Source organism: Capra hircus, assembly GCF_001704415.2.
Source record: "Capra hircus breed San Clemente chromosome X unlocalized genomic scaffold, ASM170441v1, whole genome shotgun sequence".
Taxonomy (NCBI): Eukaryota; Metazoa; Chordata; class Mammalia; order Artiodactyla; family Bovidae; genus Capra; species Capra hircus.
In genome coordinates this window covers 45,641,408-45,658,031 of record NW_017189516.1, presented here as the reverse complement: position 1 = coordinate 45,658,031, position 16,624 = coordinate 45,641,408, and the positions used below count along the sequence as shown (strand labels likewise).

Genomic DNA, 16,624 nt, shown 5'->3' with positions numbered 1-16,624 from the left:
TCTAGGTGCTGGTATTTTTTACTTACTGGTGACTATAATGTGCTTCCAGTGTTAAGAAGTTTGTTTGATCTGTTAAAATTTTCGCCCAAGAGCTCTGAAACACTAAGCGATAAAGTCTTTGAGATACTAAAGGTTAACACTTAAGATGTTTAGGAGTCCATCAACTTTTTTTTTTTGACCATGCCATGTGACTTGTGGGATCTTAGTTCCCGGGCATTGAGCCTGGGCCCTGGCAGTGAAAGCACCGAGTCCTAACCATCGAACCACCAGGGAATTCCCAGAAGTCCGTCAGTATTTGTCAGACTTTCTGGATTCAGAATGAAGTGGAAAGTGAGAAGCGTTGCAGAATCATTGAGGTATAGTTGCTGCCTTTGAAGGGCTTCTAAATGAATGAGAAGTTGGGACAGAGACGTCAGTATATATGAGGTAGCCAGAATGTTTGCATACCATGAGTTTGTGGCATGCTTTCTCTACCTCTTCCTTGGAGGTTTGTGTAATAGCGATGGTTTCTGAGTATATGTGAAGTGTTAACCCAGGTGTCCTTTTTTTTTTTTTAAGATTATTTTCTTTTTTCACTTCAGCAGGTTTCTGTTGCTTTGCGTAGGCTTTTCTCTGGTTGTGGGGGCAACTCTCTGTTGTGTGTGCGGGCTTCTCATTGCAGTGTCTTCTCTTGCTGTGGAGCACAGGCTCTAGGCGCATGGGATTCAGTAGTCGTGGCTCCTGGGCTCTAGAGCGCAGGCTCAGTAGATGTGGCGCACGGTCTTAGTTCCTCTGTGGCACGTGAGATCTTCCCGGACCAGGGATTGAACCAGTATCCCTTGCATTGCAAGGTGGATTCTTAACCACTGGACCCCCAGGGAAGCCCCTAACCTAATTGTCCTTTATCCAAAGCATCGTTGGAGGCTTCGTTTCTTTGTGTGTGTGTGTTTTTGTGGAAAACATATGTAAATTATGTATGTACTCTTTTTCTTGATTTCTAGCTCCTTTTCTTGGCTACTCACTCCTAGCAATGCTCTCTCCAGAGTTGTCCCAGATTGTACATTGGGCAGGATTGGTGCAGGATAAATAATTGTAAGGTGTCTAAATGAAAATCTTATCCCTGTAGATTGATTCAGTGGGCGCTTGAGCTTAGAGATCCCCTGTCCAACCTCCCCAGTTTTACACACAAGAAAGGCGGTGCACCGGGTAATGAGGAGGCTGCCCACAGCGCTAGCTACTTGTTGACCTAACATCTTGGCTGTCTCTTCCAGAGGGAGCCAGAAATTATTCTTTCTAGGAGGCAAGGGAACTTACCTTTGCGTACCACTTTTGACCAGACACAGTAGTAGACATATGGAGCTACAGTTCCATCCAGGTGAAACAGATGTTTCCCTCTTTTGAAGAAAGACACTGAAGCGTAGATGATTTAAGTATCTTACCTAAGCAAAATTAGGAGCAAAACCACAGTTAAAATTCAGGTAGATTGAGCTTTTAAACATACCATTTTTTCCTACCTAATGTACTGTTACCCCAGTGCAGTCCTTTCTAGCAAACAGTCTCTATTAGCAATCCTGGAGTTTTGTCTAAATTTGTTCTGCTTAAACAATCAGGAAATTGTGTAATCTCATGTTTGTCTAGTGTTATCACTTTGGAGCCATCAGATTGCTACCTCCTTCACTTACTTACACTTCATTTACTTTATTTACTTATTCAAAGGACCCACCCTTGTTAGTGTGCCTATTGTTTCTCTCGGGAAATACCATAACTGGTCTGTGTGGACTTGTACTCAAAGCTTGATTTCCATTGCCTACCAGTGTGAGCTTGGACAAATCACTTAATCCCACTACGTAAACTTCAGTGTCCTTTTCTATAAAATGGAAATGATAGCATTGAACCATAGGCCTGTTGCACCCGTGAACTTGAAAAAATGCCCCACAGTGCGTGGCTCATGGTTGGTGCTCAGTAGATGTTGGCTCTGCTTTTGTTGTGGGAAGTTAGTGACACAGTGTTTCCTGGATGAAACCAGCTTCCTGCGAAGGGAGCTCTTAACCTCCAATGTTAATTATCTTCAAGTTTGTTGGCTGAAGGTCCCAGCTCTGTAAACTAATCATTTTCCAAGAAACATAGTGCTTTTAGCGTGACTGGCTTTGAAGCTTCTTCACTCACTGTAATGGTTAACTTAAGGTTTTGCCTCAGTTAACCTCAATGATGAGTACATTGTGACCTTGACTTAACTGTTCCTGCTTCCATGACAACAAGACATTCTGTTAACTCACCATCCACCGTTAGGACTAGATCCTAACCCCTACCCACCCTGCTTCTGGAATTAAAATGATGTGAATCTGGGTGGTGGCTTTGGCTATGATTGTTGCTCACATACTCCAGCCACTTTATTTGTGAAGTCATTCTCAAAATGTCCCTCTGGCCCGACACACCATACTGCCACTTTATTATCACCTTCCTGTCTACCTTCTGGCTCTTCCCCTAACTATAAAGATTGGAATACTCTCAAGCAGATATATAGAATGAAATGATCTATTAAAGGAATTAACCATTACCGGCAAATGTTATCTTGAACCCCTGAATTTTACTTGCTATTGTAAGTTTATACTGAAACTTACTAGGTATTTGAATTTTCAGTGCTCATCAGGAAATAGTAAACACCTGCGATGTGCCAGGTATTATGCTGAGGAATCCTGAGATCCATGGGACATAGAACTGAGTGACGAGGGCTGATGGGAAAGGGATTGCCCAAGCCAAGGGCAGAAATTGTGGCCCTGTGGTGAAATGTACGTATAATTTGGTTTGACCTTCTGACATAGAGAAGGGCAGGTTTCTCACTAATCTGTTCGTGTGTGTGTGTGCACTCAGTCTCAGTCGTGTCCAACTCTTTGTGACCCTATGGACTGTACCCCATCATGCTTCTCTGTCCATGGAATTCTCCAGGCAAGAATACTGGAGTGGGTTGCCATTCCCTTCTCCAGGGGAATCTTCCTGACCCTGGGATCAAACCTGCATCTCCTGCATTGGCAGGCAGATTCTTTACCACTGAGCCACCTGGGAAGTTCAAGGACACATATATTTTAAGAGCCAACAAAGAAGATATTTAAAGAGAGAGGGTCAAGGTGCTAGTTGATGTTACTCACTTTCCCTCAGCCAAACACAGATCTCCTTCGGGGAAGGATCCAGTAACCCTCACCTACCTTAATTGAGAACCTCGTCACAATCACCCTGCACCCTCTTGTTTTTCTTACAAGAGCATCAAAAACATTACATGAAGGTAGCATGGGCCTCAGACCCCATTAGGAAGATCTGCATATAGTAGCACGTTCTGTTTGAGATTTTTTTTTTTTTTTAGAATACAATAGCTCTGGTAGGGTTTTTTTTTTTTTAATGTAGAATGGCTCTAATTATAGAAAGACCTTTTTCAGATGACTGCTTTTTTCCTTAAAAACTTTTTTCATTTTTAAACTGAAGTATGGTTGATTTACAATGTTGTGTTAATTCCTGCTGTACAGAAGTGATTCAATTATATATGTATGTATACACACACACATTTTTCATATTCTTTTCCATTATGGTTTATCACAGGACACTGAGTGTAGTTCCCTAACCTACACAGTAGGATCTTATTGTTTGCATGAACACTCAGTCATGTCCAACTCTTTGCTACCCCATGGACTGTAGTCTGCCAGGCTCCTCCATAGAGGACAGACTGTAGTCTGTCCATAGAATTTTCCAGGCAAGAATACTGGAGTGGGTTGCCATTTCCTTCTTCCAGGGGATTTTTCTGACCCAGGGATCAAACCCACGTCTCCTGCATTGGCAGACGGCTTCTTCACCACTGTGCCACCTGGAAAGCCTCTGTTCTATATATAAAAGGTTGTATCTGCTAACCCGAACCTCTTACTTCATCCCTTCCCCAAACCCCCTCCCCCTTGGTAAACACCAATCTGTTGTCTATGTGAGTCTGTTTCTGCTTCAGATATGGGTTAATTTGTATCATGTTTCAGATTCCGCATATGTCTATCAGATGGTATTTACCTTTCTGATTCAATTCACTTGGTATGATAATCTCTAGTTGCATTCATGTTGCTGCAAATGGCATTATTTCATTCTTTTATGGCTGAGTAGCATTCCATTGTATATGTGCATTACTTCTTAGTTATCCATTCATATTTCAGTGGACATTTAGGATGCTTCCATGTCTTGGCTATTGTGAATAGTGCTACTGTGAATATAGGGATGCATGTATCTTTTTGATTTATAGTTTTGTTTGGATTGCTGGATCATATGGTAATTTTATTTTTAGTTTTCTGAGGAATCTCTACACTGTTTTCCATTGTGGCTGCACCAACTTATATGCCCACCAACGGTGTAGGAGGGTTCCCTTTTCTCCACATTCTCTCCAGCATTTGTTATTTGTAGACTTTTTAATGATAGCCATTCTGACCCGTGTGAGGTGGTACCTTATTGTAGTTTTGATTTGTGTTTTTCTAATAATTAACAATATTGAGCATCTTTTCATGTGTCTGTTGGCCATCTGTATGTCTTCTTTGGAGAAATGTTTGTTTTGGTCTTCTGCCCATTCTCGGATAGGGTTGTTTGTATTTTTTGGGTCGTTAAAGCAACAGAGATAACTCGCAACATCAACAATGCATTTGGCCCAGGAACTGCTAATGAACATACAGTGCGATGGTGGTTCAAGAAGTTTTGCAAAGGAGATGAGAGCCTTGAAGATGAGGAGTGTAGTGACTGGCCATTGGATGTTGGCAATGACCAATTGAGAGCCATCACTGAAGCTTATCCTCTTACAACTATTTGAGAAGTTGCCAAAAAACTCAACATCGACCATTCTACAGTTGTTTGACATTTAAAGCAAATTGGAAAAGTGGAAAAGCTTGATAAGTGGGTGCCTTGTGAGCTGACCACAGATCAAAAATATTGTCATTTTGAAGTATTGTCTTTACTTACTCTACGCAACAGTGAACTGTTTCTGAGTCCGATTGTGATGTGTGATAAAAAGTGGATTTTATACTACAACTGGCCATGATCACCTCAGTGGTTGTACCTAGAATAGGCGCCAAAGCACTTCCCAAAGCCAAACTTGCTCCCAAAAAAAGGTCATGGGTCACTGTTTGGTGGTCTGCTGCCAGTCTGATCCACTAGAGCTTTTTGAATCCCAGTGAAACCATTATATCTGAGAAGTATGCTCAACAAATCAATGAGATGAAAGGGCCTAGTTCTTCTCCACAGTAATGCCCATGTCACACAGTCAACACTTCAAAGATTGAACAAATTGGTCTATGAAGTTTTGCCTCGTTTGCCATATTCACGTGACCACTCACCAACCGACTACCACTTCAAGCATCTTGACAACTTTTTGCAGGGAAAATGCTTCCACAACCAGCAGGAGGCAGAAAATGCATGGATTTTTATGCTACAGGAATAAATGAACTTATTTCTCATTGGCAAAAATGTGTTGATAGTAATGGTTCCTATTTTGATTAATAAAGGTGTGTTTGAGCCTAATTATAATGATTTAAATTCACAATCCGAAATCGCAATTACGTTTGCACCAACCTAATATATCATAAGTATAAAAAGTGTTCTCCTAATATCCATGACACAGTGAGCACACTTGGGGAATTTACCATTGATATTATAACGTAATTGAATATTCACGTTTTCCCTAATGGCTCATGACTCCTATATTGGATAGCTGGGGTCTAGAGCATACTCAGGAGGCACTGCAACCTCCAGAGGGGCTCCTACCTTAGTAAGGCAGCACCAGGGATACAGGGCGGGAGTAACAGGTAGAGCTGGCTGAATGAAAACTGGAGAATGAACCAGAAGTATGAAAAACGAAGGGTTACCTTCCAACCTGACCATGAGAATGTTAGTAGGCAGGCAGCTACCCCTAGGCAAGGTGAAGGGCGAAAAGAGGATTCTTCTCTAAAGACGATGAATGAACTGTTTAAGGTGAATAAGGGAAGCTGGTATGGTGTTAGGACCCCACCAAAAAGACCTATGTAATCCATGAGGCTTTTGGGGTGCTTCCTTAGTCATTAGGCTGCCTCACTGAGTAAGCAAGGGCTACCTGCCATCTGAGGAGAGCCCACAGCGAGAGAAACTAAAATAAATGGCCCAAAAATGACTCCAAAGAAAACAAATTCAGGTAGTAGAAGAGTGCTTTGAAGTGTAATTTGAGAAATAAATCATCTTCTACACCTGTTGATGAACATCTTAGAGGACAGATGGCACTGTGCAAAGACGGCCATGACGATGCTGTTCTGTGATGTGCCCTTGCCAGCCTTCCACCAAGTGGGCGGCAGTCGGGAGAGGAGGTCTGGTCTCCTATCCCTGGAGCCTGGGCAAGCTATGGCTGCTTAGACCATTTGAGTGTGACAGAAGGGGACTAGCAGTGTGACTTCTGTGGCTGGGTCATAAAAGGCCATGCAGCCTCTGCCTTTTTTATTGAAGCCATCCCAGAATCCAGCTAGCCCAAGGCCGCCATACTGTGAGGAGGCCCTTGGAGGGGCCACCAGAAGATGCTCCAGTGGGCAGTCTCAGTCTGCAAGTAGTCGACTGAAGCCTTGTGAGCGGGAAGCCTTCGGATGCTTTCAGCTCCCAACAGTCCAGTCACTCCCCCATTGTTTCAGTTTTCCCAGCTGAGGTTCCAGAGCAGCCTTACCTCCTGTGTCCATTCTGAATTCCTGACCCACAGCATCTGTGAGCGTAATAAAATAGACATTGGGCTGAGAGGAATAGTATGATAGCTGGCTATTGTGTGGCTCAGATGGTAAAGAATCCGCCTGCAATGCGGGAGACCAGAGTTCAATTCCTGGGTTAGGAAGATCCTCTGGAATAGGGAAAGGCTACCCACTCCAGTATTCTGGCCTGGAGAAGTTCATAGACTATCTAGTCCATGGGGTTGCAAAGAGTTGGACATTACTGAGCGCCTCTACTTTCACTTGGCTGTTGTTGGGGCATTGAGTCTGGTAGGGAATGAGGGGTGTGTGAAATGCCTGATCTTAGACTCTTTTGCTCTGAAGTTTCCGGCTTGCTGTTAGTAGTAATAACCCAAATGGTCCAGCCTAGAGTGGACTCAGCCTCAAGTTTGGTAGATCTCAAACCCACTACCTATCTTGATCTCTTGAAATTCAGGAGTATGTTTTCCCAAAGGAAAACTTAAACTTCCCAGGCAGTGAAATAATACTTTTGGACATGGAGTGAAACAGACATTTTCAAAGTGTGTGTGTGTGCTCAGTCAGATGGTCTCTTTGTGACCCCATGGACTGTAGCCCGCCAGGCTCCTCTGTCCATGGAATGTTCCAGGCAAGAATTTCCTACTGCAGGATATCTTCCCGATCCAGGGATCGAACCTGTGTCTCTTGTGTTTCCTGCATTTTCAGGCAGATTCTTTACCACTAGCGCCACCTGGGAAGCCCAAAGTACAAATAAAGCTAGAGTGAGTGGGGAGGGATTCTTTTGAAGGATATTTACAATCATTTGGTAGCTCTCCACTGTTTCTTTGGAAGGACTGTTCAGTTAATCATTGCTTATAGCTCTGGTAAGTTCTAAAATACCTATCTTAAAATTCAGTGTTTTCAACAGATTGAAATCTTATAAATACAACTGAAGAAAAACAAAAAAGATTCCCCTGAAATATTATTTTGAAAATATATATTTTACCCATTTTAACATTGTTGTTGTTCAGTCACTAAGTCGTGTCTGAATCTTTGCAACCCCATGAACTTTAGCATGTCAGGCTTCCCTGTCCTTTGCTATCTCCCTGAGCTTGCTCAGGCTCATGGCCATTGAGTCAGTGATTCCATCCAACCATCTCATCCTCTGTCATCCCCTTCTCCTCCTGCCCTCAGTGTTTCCCAGCATCAGGGTCTTTTCCAGTGAGTCAGCTCTTCGCATCAGGTGGCCAAAGGATTGGAGCTTCAGCATCAGTCCTTCTAATGAATATATTCAGGGTTGATTCCCTTTAGGATTGACTGGTTTGATCTCCTTGCTGTCCAAGGGACTCTCAAGAGTCTTCTCCAACACCACAGTTCAAAGGCAGTTCTTTGGTGCTCAGCCTTCTTTATGGTTCAGCTCTCACATCCATACATGACTACTGGAAAAACCATAGCTTTGATTAGATGGACCTTTGTCGGCAAAGTGATGTCTCTCATTTTTAATATGTTGTCAGGTTTGTCATAGCTTTTCTTCCAAGGAGCAAGCATCTTTTAATTTCATTGTTACAGTCACCGTGGGCAGTGATTTTGGAGCTCAGGAAAATGAAATCTGTTAGTGTTTCCACTTTCTTTTTTTTTTTTTAAATTTTATTTATTTATTTATTTTTTTAATTTTAAAATCTTTAATTCTTACATGCATTCCCAAACATGAACCCCCCTCCCACCTCCCTCCCCATAACATCTCTCTGGGTCATCCCCATGCACCAGCTCCAAGCATGCTGTATCCTGCATCAGACATAGACTGGCGATTCAATTCTTACATGATAGTATACATGTTAGAATGTAATTCTCCCAAATCATCCCACCCTCTCCCTCTCCCTCTGAGTCCAAAAGTCCATTATACACATCTGTGTCTCTTTCCCTGTCTTGCATACAGGGTGAGATGGATGAAACTGGAGCCGATTATACAGAGTGAAGTAAGCCAGAAAGAAAAACACCAATACAGTATACTAACACATATATATGGAATTTAGGAAGATGTTTCCACTTTCTTATTTGCCATGAAGTGATGGGACCGGATGCTATGATCTTAGTTTTTTGAATGTTGAGTTTTAAGCCAGCTTTTTCACTCTTCTCTTTCACCTTGAATGTGAAGTCAAGTGGGCCTTAGGAAGCATCACTACGATGCTAGTGGAGGTGATGGAATTCCAGTGGAGCTATTTCAAATCCTGAAAGATGATGCTGTGAAAGTGCTGCACTCAGTATGCCAGCAAATTTGGAAAATTCAGCAGTGGCCACAGGACTGGAAAAGGTCAGTTTTCATTCCAGTCCCAAAGAAAGGCAATGCCAAAGAGTGCTCAAACTACCACACAGTTGCACTCATCTCACACGCTAGTAAAGTAATGCTCAAAAATTCTCCAAGTCAAGCTTCAACAATACATAAACCGTGAACTCCCAGATGTTCAAGCTGGTTTTAGAAAAGGCAGAGGAACCAGAGGTCCAATTGCCAACATCCGCTGGATCATCGAAAAAGCAAGAGAGTTCCAGAAAAACATCTACTTCTGCTTTATTGACTATGCCAAAGCCTTTGATTGTGTGGCTCATAAGAAACTGTGGAAAATTCTGAAAGAGATGGGAATAACAGACCACCTGACCTGCCTCTTGAAAAAGCTGTATGCAGGTCAGGAAGCAACAGTTAGAACTGGACATGGAACAACAGACCAGTTCCAAATAGGAAAAGGAGCACGTCAGGGCTGTATATTGTCCCCCTGCTTATTTAACTTATATGCAGAGTACATCATGAGAAACGCTGGGCTGGAGGAAGCACAAGCTGGAATCAAGATTGCCAGGAGAAACATCAATAACCTCAGATATGCAGATGACACCACCCTTATGGCAGAAAGTGAAGAAGAACTAAAGAGTCTGTTGATGAAAGTGAAAGGAGAGTGAAAAAGTTGGCTTAAAGCTCATCATTCAGAAAACTAAGATCATGGCATCCGGTCCCATCACTTTATGGCAAATAGATGGGGAAACAGTGTTAGACTTTATTTTTTTGGGCTCCAAAATCACTGCAGATGGTAACTGCAGCCATGAAATTAAAAGATGCTTACTCCTTGGAAGAAAAGTTATGACCAACCTAGATAGCATATTAAAAAGCAGAGATATTACTTTGCCAACAAAGGTCTGTCTTGTCAAAGTTATAGTTTCTCCAGGAGTCATGTATGGATGTGAGAGTTGGACTATAAAGAAAGCTGAGTGACAAAGAAGTGATGTTTTTGAACCGTGGTGTTGGAGAAGACTCTTGAGAGTCCCTTGGACAGCAAGGAGATCCAACCAGTCCATCCTAAGGAGACCAGTCCTGTATATTCATTGGAAGGACTGATGTTGAAGCTGAAACTCCAATCCTTTGGCCACCTGATGCAAAGAGCTGACTCATTGGAAAAGACCCTGATGCTGGGAAAGATTGAGGGCAGGAGGAGAAGGGGATGACAGAGGATGAGATGGTTGGGTGGCATCACCGACTCAATGGACATGAGTTTGGATGAACTCTGGGAGTTGGTGATGCACAGGGAGCCCTGGCGTGCTGCAGTTCATGGGGTCGCAAAGAGTCGGACATGACTGAGCAACTGAACTGAAGAGGCTCTTTAGTTCCTCTTCGCTTTCTGCCATTAATTTGGTATCATGTGCATATCTGAGATTGTTGATATTTCTCTCAGCAGTATTGATTCCAGCTTGTGATTCATCCAGCCCAGCATTTCACATGATGTACTCTGCATGTAAGTTAAATAAGCAGGGTGACAATGTACAGCCTTGATGTACTCCTTTCCCAATTTTGAACCAGTCTGTTGTTCTGTGTCCAGTTCTAACATGGTTAGTGGTAAAAATGCATTGTAAATGCAAACATTTAATTGATATTTAGAAAAAGCAGCATTATCAGAATGAGCTGATCATTCTGTTGGGTGTTGCTGCCTTGCTGCTAATTTTTCTATTTTTGCCTTGCTTTTCCATTCTCTGATTCCCTTGCTTTGGTTCCCAAAACATCTCCCACCAAGTAGTAAAGCTGAAAGATGTGGATAAAGATAGCCTTTAAGTAATCCAGACAGGAGACTACATTTTGGGGAGGCATGTGCTCAGCCCTATGCTTTAATTATCAGATCACTCCATTAACTGAAGAAATAATTTTTTCCTACTTACTGTAAATTGGTCGAAAAGAGGATTAGAGATTCACCAGAAATATAGGCCATAGTGGAAACCAGAGAAAGAGAATAATCAGTCAGTACTCTTGCTCTCAGAAGGCTGGTCAAATGCTGCTTTCTTATTGGTGACCATCACTTATTGGTGACCGTGTTAAATCAGAAGTCATTTATGGAAAAAGTCATTTGTGTTTCTGTGTCTGTTTATCCTGTCTCTTGGTGAATTGGAAAGCTCTTTGGAACCTTTCTAGACAGAGCAATCACAGTTTTTTGCAAATGTAGTAACTGTCTCCAACTTCTCAATGAAAGGATGAAGTATGAAAACCAAACAGAAAACAGAAGAGAGTTAAAGGGTCATCAAAAAAGAGGGAAAAGTTGAAGAAATACACGAGTGTATTTAAGTTCATAAAATGAGAATTTTCCATGCCTCTCACCCAATGCTGCTTCTTCATTTTCTGAACTAATACTAGGGAAAGATTTAATCGGTAAATTTGAATAAGATGAAGTCCATGAAGGAATGCAGAATAAAAATAGAAAATCAAAATTAAGGAATGTGGAGAAGCCAAGTAAGCAGGGAAAAAATGAAGTCAAATGACTGGGAAGAATAAGTGGAAAATACTCAGTATGCCAGAAGCCTTAGAAAAACACAACCCTTTTGAGAGGACATTGAATTAAAACCCAAAGTGTCTTTTTGGTAAGTTAACTGAAAAAAAAAATGGTTGAAACCCTTTGATTTAAAGTGAGTATTTAATATTAACACACAGGACAAAAAACTTTGAAGAGGAAAACCACAGAAAGGTTAAAAAAAATCAGGCATTCCATATATATTTTTAGGCTCGCTAGTTAACTAACGATAAAAGACACCCCCCTGTTTAAGCTGATGTATAATTAAGGTATCCAAGTACAAAGAATTCATCTCTGAAGCTAAATTAGAATGTAGGAGGCAAACCCTGAGATTTTTGCAGGTACTCTAAAAAAAAAAAAAAAAACAAACTTCTGAAAGTATTCTCTATTCTTGGAGTAAATCATTGAGAAGCTTCCATAGGTGAGGCACTCCAGTCAGTGCCATGGGGGTGGGGGATGGGTATACAGACAAATAAGATTTCTTTCAACGCTAGTTTATGAAAGGCTGATCATCTAGGAAGGCTAGAATCAATGCTTCCTGAAATTTGGTTATTTCAGGCCACGCCCTGTAGTTAGTTGGCCTCTAGTTAGTGCAGAGTTGACCAATGCAAGCCTCAAGGCTTTTGCTGAGGAAGAAAAGAAAAGTGAGTGGCAGGGACACAGAACATACTTTAATCCTTTTTAATCCTTTTTTAATTACGTAGAATCATCAAATGAGCACAGGCGACCTCGCTGAACGGGAATGCAGTCACGCTCACGGGGCTTAGCGTCAGTCTGTTTGATCTGGTACCCTGTGGCCTCGGGCTGTTGTGCTTTCTACCATCCGGTGTTATTAGTGATTGTGCTTTAATGAGTCCCCTCTTCTCAATTTAAAAAACCTGTTCATGTGAAATGTTAAGCGCTTTTTAACCCTCACTGCAACCTCTGTGAGCTCCGTCCCATTCTTAGACGTGTCCTGACACTTGGTGGCATTCGTGAAGCCAGTGGGCGCTCAGGATTTAAACCCAAGTCCCTCTCTGGCATCCAATCTTGGCATTACTCTTCTGCAGGCTCTGTCACCTTTGATCTCAATTCTGAAATCCACAAAACTTGACAAATGGAAGTTCTTTTTTTATACCCTTGGTGCTCAAACTCAGTCTGTGGTGAAAGCTGGCCTGAAGTGGCTTGGGGCATGATCCTCCCTGCTCAGTGTGGATGTTCACAGGTTGTACTGCACTTGTGTCTGTGTAGACTGGGCTCTTTCTTGCAGCGGATGTATTTTTTTTAACTTCCTAAAATCTGAAAACCTTTCAGCTCAGAAGCCATCTAGCCCTGTGGGTTTCCAGAACAGATATGAACCTGATCACCCCTTGTCACCTGGCAGCTGCCAGCCCATTGTCACCTCTCCTGAGCCTCCCTCTCATCCTGCTTCCCACCACCCCACCGCCACTGTGCGGTTCATCTGTGGCTCCTCATGCTGTGGACAAGGCGACTTAAGCAGGTCAACTTTTGTTGCCCCCAAAACTCAGATAGAATACCGAGGTCATGCTGATAACTTCCAGTTCCAATTCAATACCACAGGGTTCTTGCTCTTTTCCATTCCCTAACTTCCTTCTCCAAGGAGAACGTCATCGTTTCTTTTGTGCTTTTTTTTTTTTAAAGAAAATGTCCTTTCTATATAACCAGGATACAAACTATTTCTCCTGGTACATGCAAACGTGCATACCCATTTTAATTTAGATAATAGGTCCTTCATTTTATAATGAGGTTCACCACAAGTTGTTTTGAAATATCAGCATTTTTAATGCACTTGGATGAACAATGGTTCATCCATAAAAATTATATTTATGCAGAACATTTCAGGGATGATTTTATATATATATATATTTATATATATATAATCTGAAGCAAAGCAGCCTGAATCATTGTGTTCATCATCTAAGGCCAGATAAATGTGTATCGAGTAAGTGTTGGAAGGTCATTGCTGAGATGCTACACTTCTCTTCCTTTTTGGAATATTTCCCTTAGGAGAAAAGGGAAAAGCAGAATTATTGATTAATTAAAGATTTATTGGAGGCCTTCAATATACTACTCAGTTAGAATGAGGAAAGTGAGGGATGGGTTAAGACTTTAATATTTTATTCTGACTTTTCTGGAAATGGAGAAGGGGGCAGGGGGCATTGGGCAGAAGAGGTTCTGCAGATGAGCCTCAAAAGTGGGTTCTTTTATTTCCAGTCTCACTTGCTGAGAACAGGAAAGGAAGAAACCAGAACTGGGCTAGAAGTGTTAGAATGGATTTACTTCTGAACCTCTAATTTGCTGCCTCATCATAGGCAGAAGAAAGTGGAGAGTTTGGAGGTGAGCCCTGCTTCCTTCTCTCCAGGCCTGGCCCTGAGGTGGCCCATTTCCTAGCAGCCTGCAGGGGACATGGGGCATTGGGCAGGCCTATCCGATCGTGAGGGAGTTTGGCCGGACCTGTAAGTATCACAGGACAGAAGAACTAGCATTCACTCAACACTTGGCTCTGTATCAGGCTCTGTACATGTTGTCACATGTCGTCTTTACAAAAATGGATGTTTCATCCCTATTCTACAGATTAAGACAGCTGAAACTCAGAAGTTAAGAAGCTTAAGAAGGGTTTCCCACCCCCCACAAGGGCGGAGTTGAGGCTGAAGCACATTTCTGTCCCCAGAGCTCCTGTCCTTGCTGTCACATCCTCACCGGATTTACAGCAGGGTGGGGCTTGGGGGCAAGACCAATCATGGAACTGCTGGGGTCACATGGCAGCCAGGGAAGGGGCTCGGGGTCTCCTCTTTCACGTGGCCTGGTATCTTTTCTCTCACTGTGCTACCACTCCACTGCTGAGGGCACCTGTGAGCTGGCTTCTTGGGCACCTCCCGAGTCCTGTGTCTCAGTCAGACCCAGGGTCTGTGGCTGCTTTCTGGTCCTGAGAGAAACATGTTTGAAGAAAGTCTTAGGAAGCAGTCGACCCACAGTAGGTGAATGTCGGTGGAATGAATGGGTTTGCTGCCTTCTGGAAACCCCTGTGAACAGGAGTGGATTTACACGTTCTCCTAGTTTTCTATTTGGCAGTTTTCCCACAGGGTTTATTTGAAAACAAATTCTGATTATATCCCAGGTCACTTTTCTTTCCAACACTGGGAACACTAGGGATGTATTTGTGCAGAGGGAAAAAACATAGCTTTCGAGGTTGCCTCTTGGAATAAACGCTCCTTTTCTATTCTAATTAAATTATTTTCTTAAGCTTGCTATTTCAGAGGATAAAGATTTAACTAGAGACTGCAGGGTTACTTAATGTTTTCTTCCCAGCCAGTCACTGGGCTACCATGCTGCTGCTGCTAAGTCGCTTCAGTCGTGTCCAACTCTGTGCGACCCCATAGACGGCAGCCCACCAGGCTCCCCCGTCCCTGGGATTCTTCAGGCAAGAACACTGGAGGGGGTTGCCATTTCCTTCTCCAATGCATGAAAGTGAAAAGTGAAAGTGAAATCGCTCAGTCGTGTCCGACTGTTAGTGACCCCATGGACTACAGCCCACCAGGCTCCTCCGTCCATGGGATTGTCCAGGCAAGAGCACTGGAGTGGGGTGCCATCGCCTGCTCCGGGGCTACCATGAGAACCCTTTATTATTCCATCTGTTAGGGTATAAAATCATGGAACATTTTTCATCTGTTAATAGGGAGAGATAATGCGTGTGAGAAAACTTCATATATGTTCCTACGAAAGGAGCTTCCTGTGCGCCTGGCTAACACAATGAGAGAAGTTAATCTTCTGCCGGAGAACTTGCTTAACCGCCCTTCTGTGGGATTGGTTCAGAGCTGGTAAGTACATAGTGTGGGGCAGATGGGTCTACCCAGAATGCTCAGAACATTTGACATTGGGACCATTCTCCCTAAAAGTACACATACTGCTTCCTGTGGGTATGACTCATTCAGGATAGCTGGGTTTCTTAGGTAATTAAAGGGCTTTTTTTTTTTTTTTAACTGATACGACAATGTGTAATTATCCTAAGGAAAATGCTTTTCAACTGTATGAGACACTTCTTTGACTTTTCAATTTGTTTCTGGTTATAAATCTGAATTTTTAGGTAATTGAGAGTTTTAAGTTTTTTTCTTTTTGATGCAGACCATTTTTAAAGTCAGTTGAATTTGTTACAGCATTGCTTCTGTTGCATGTTTTAGGTTTTTGGCCCTGAGTCATGTGGAATCTTAGCTCCCCGACCAGGGACTGAACCCACACCCCCTACGTTGGAAGGCAAAGTCTTAACCGCTGGACCACCAGTGAAGTCCCAAGTTTTTCTGAGGGGGAGGGGTGGTGGTGGAGAAATCTCAAGACAGTGTATAATTGTCCTAAGGAAAATAACTTGTCAACTGTACCAGACACTTTCTTGACTTAAAATTTTTTTGGTTATAAATGTGATTTTTCATTGGAAAAAAAATAGGGAAGTGAAGAAAATTATGGAAAGAATACCAATGCAGTGGCCCCTGTGAGCAGGTCTCCCAATTCTTCCTTTGACTAGGGGAATGTTGTTACTTTGATCCAGTCTCCATCATGGTTTTCTCTGTTTTTCCTTTTAAAAAAGTTTTTGGAAGATCATACTTATTTTAGGACAAATTAAGTCATTTGAAGGGGAATGTCCAAGTGAAAAAGATCAGCCACCTGCTGTGCTGCATCTGCCCCATGAAAAGTCTGAAAAATCTGTAACAGGATAACTTAATGTGATGCTTAAAGCACGTGCTGTCTAATTGAGGAAATTGAGTTTGTGACTGAACTGCCCACTCGGTAGGCAGAGTGTGAGGCAGTGGCTGAATGGTAGGAGGGAAGACCAGGTGGTGTATTTTTAGAAAGGGATTTACATGGAAATGCTTGCATGTCTCCTCTGTATTCTCCAAGCAGAGAGCAAATCCCCATGGAGAAAGCTGGAGGAGTGCGTGAGGCTGGATACAAGGAGAGTGGAGCCATTCATTAGTTGGTGGCTAGAGGGTTAATGGAGACCGGGCTACTGGAGGATGGCCATTTACCAGTCATTCCTCAGTAATGCTGGTTATAGTACATTCTAAAGGGTTGAGAATGAGTCATCTGAGAAGCAGTCTATGGGTGGTCTTAGAGGTACAGTATTCAGTTCCCTCTCCCAGACAGGCA

General features: G+C 42.6%; 1 protein-coding gene across 2 annotated transcripts in view; it reads left to right on the top strand.

Moving 5' to 3' along the window:
* Positions 1-16,624, top strand: part of PDK3 (pyruvate dehydrogenase kinase 3) — a 79,731-nt gene that overhangs the window by 11,482 nt on the left and 51,625 nt on the right. For both annotated transcript variants that reach the window (XM_018043836.1, XM_018043835.1), the window contains exon 2: positions 15,162-15,303. In XM_018043836.1, the coding sequence (XP_017899325.1) occupies positions 15,162-15,303 (142 nt within the window). The remainder of the gene's footprint in view (positions 1-15,161; positions 15,304-16,624) is intronic.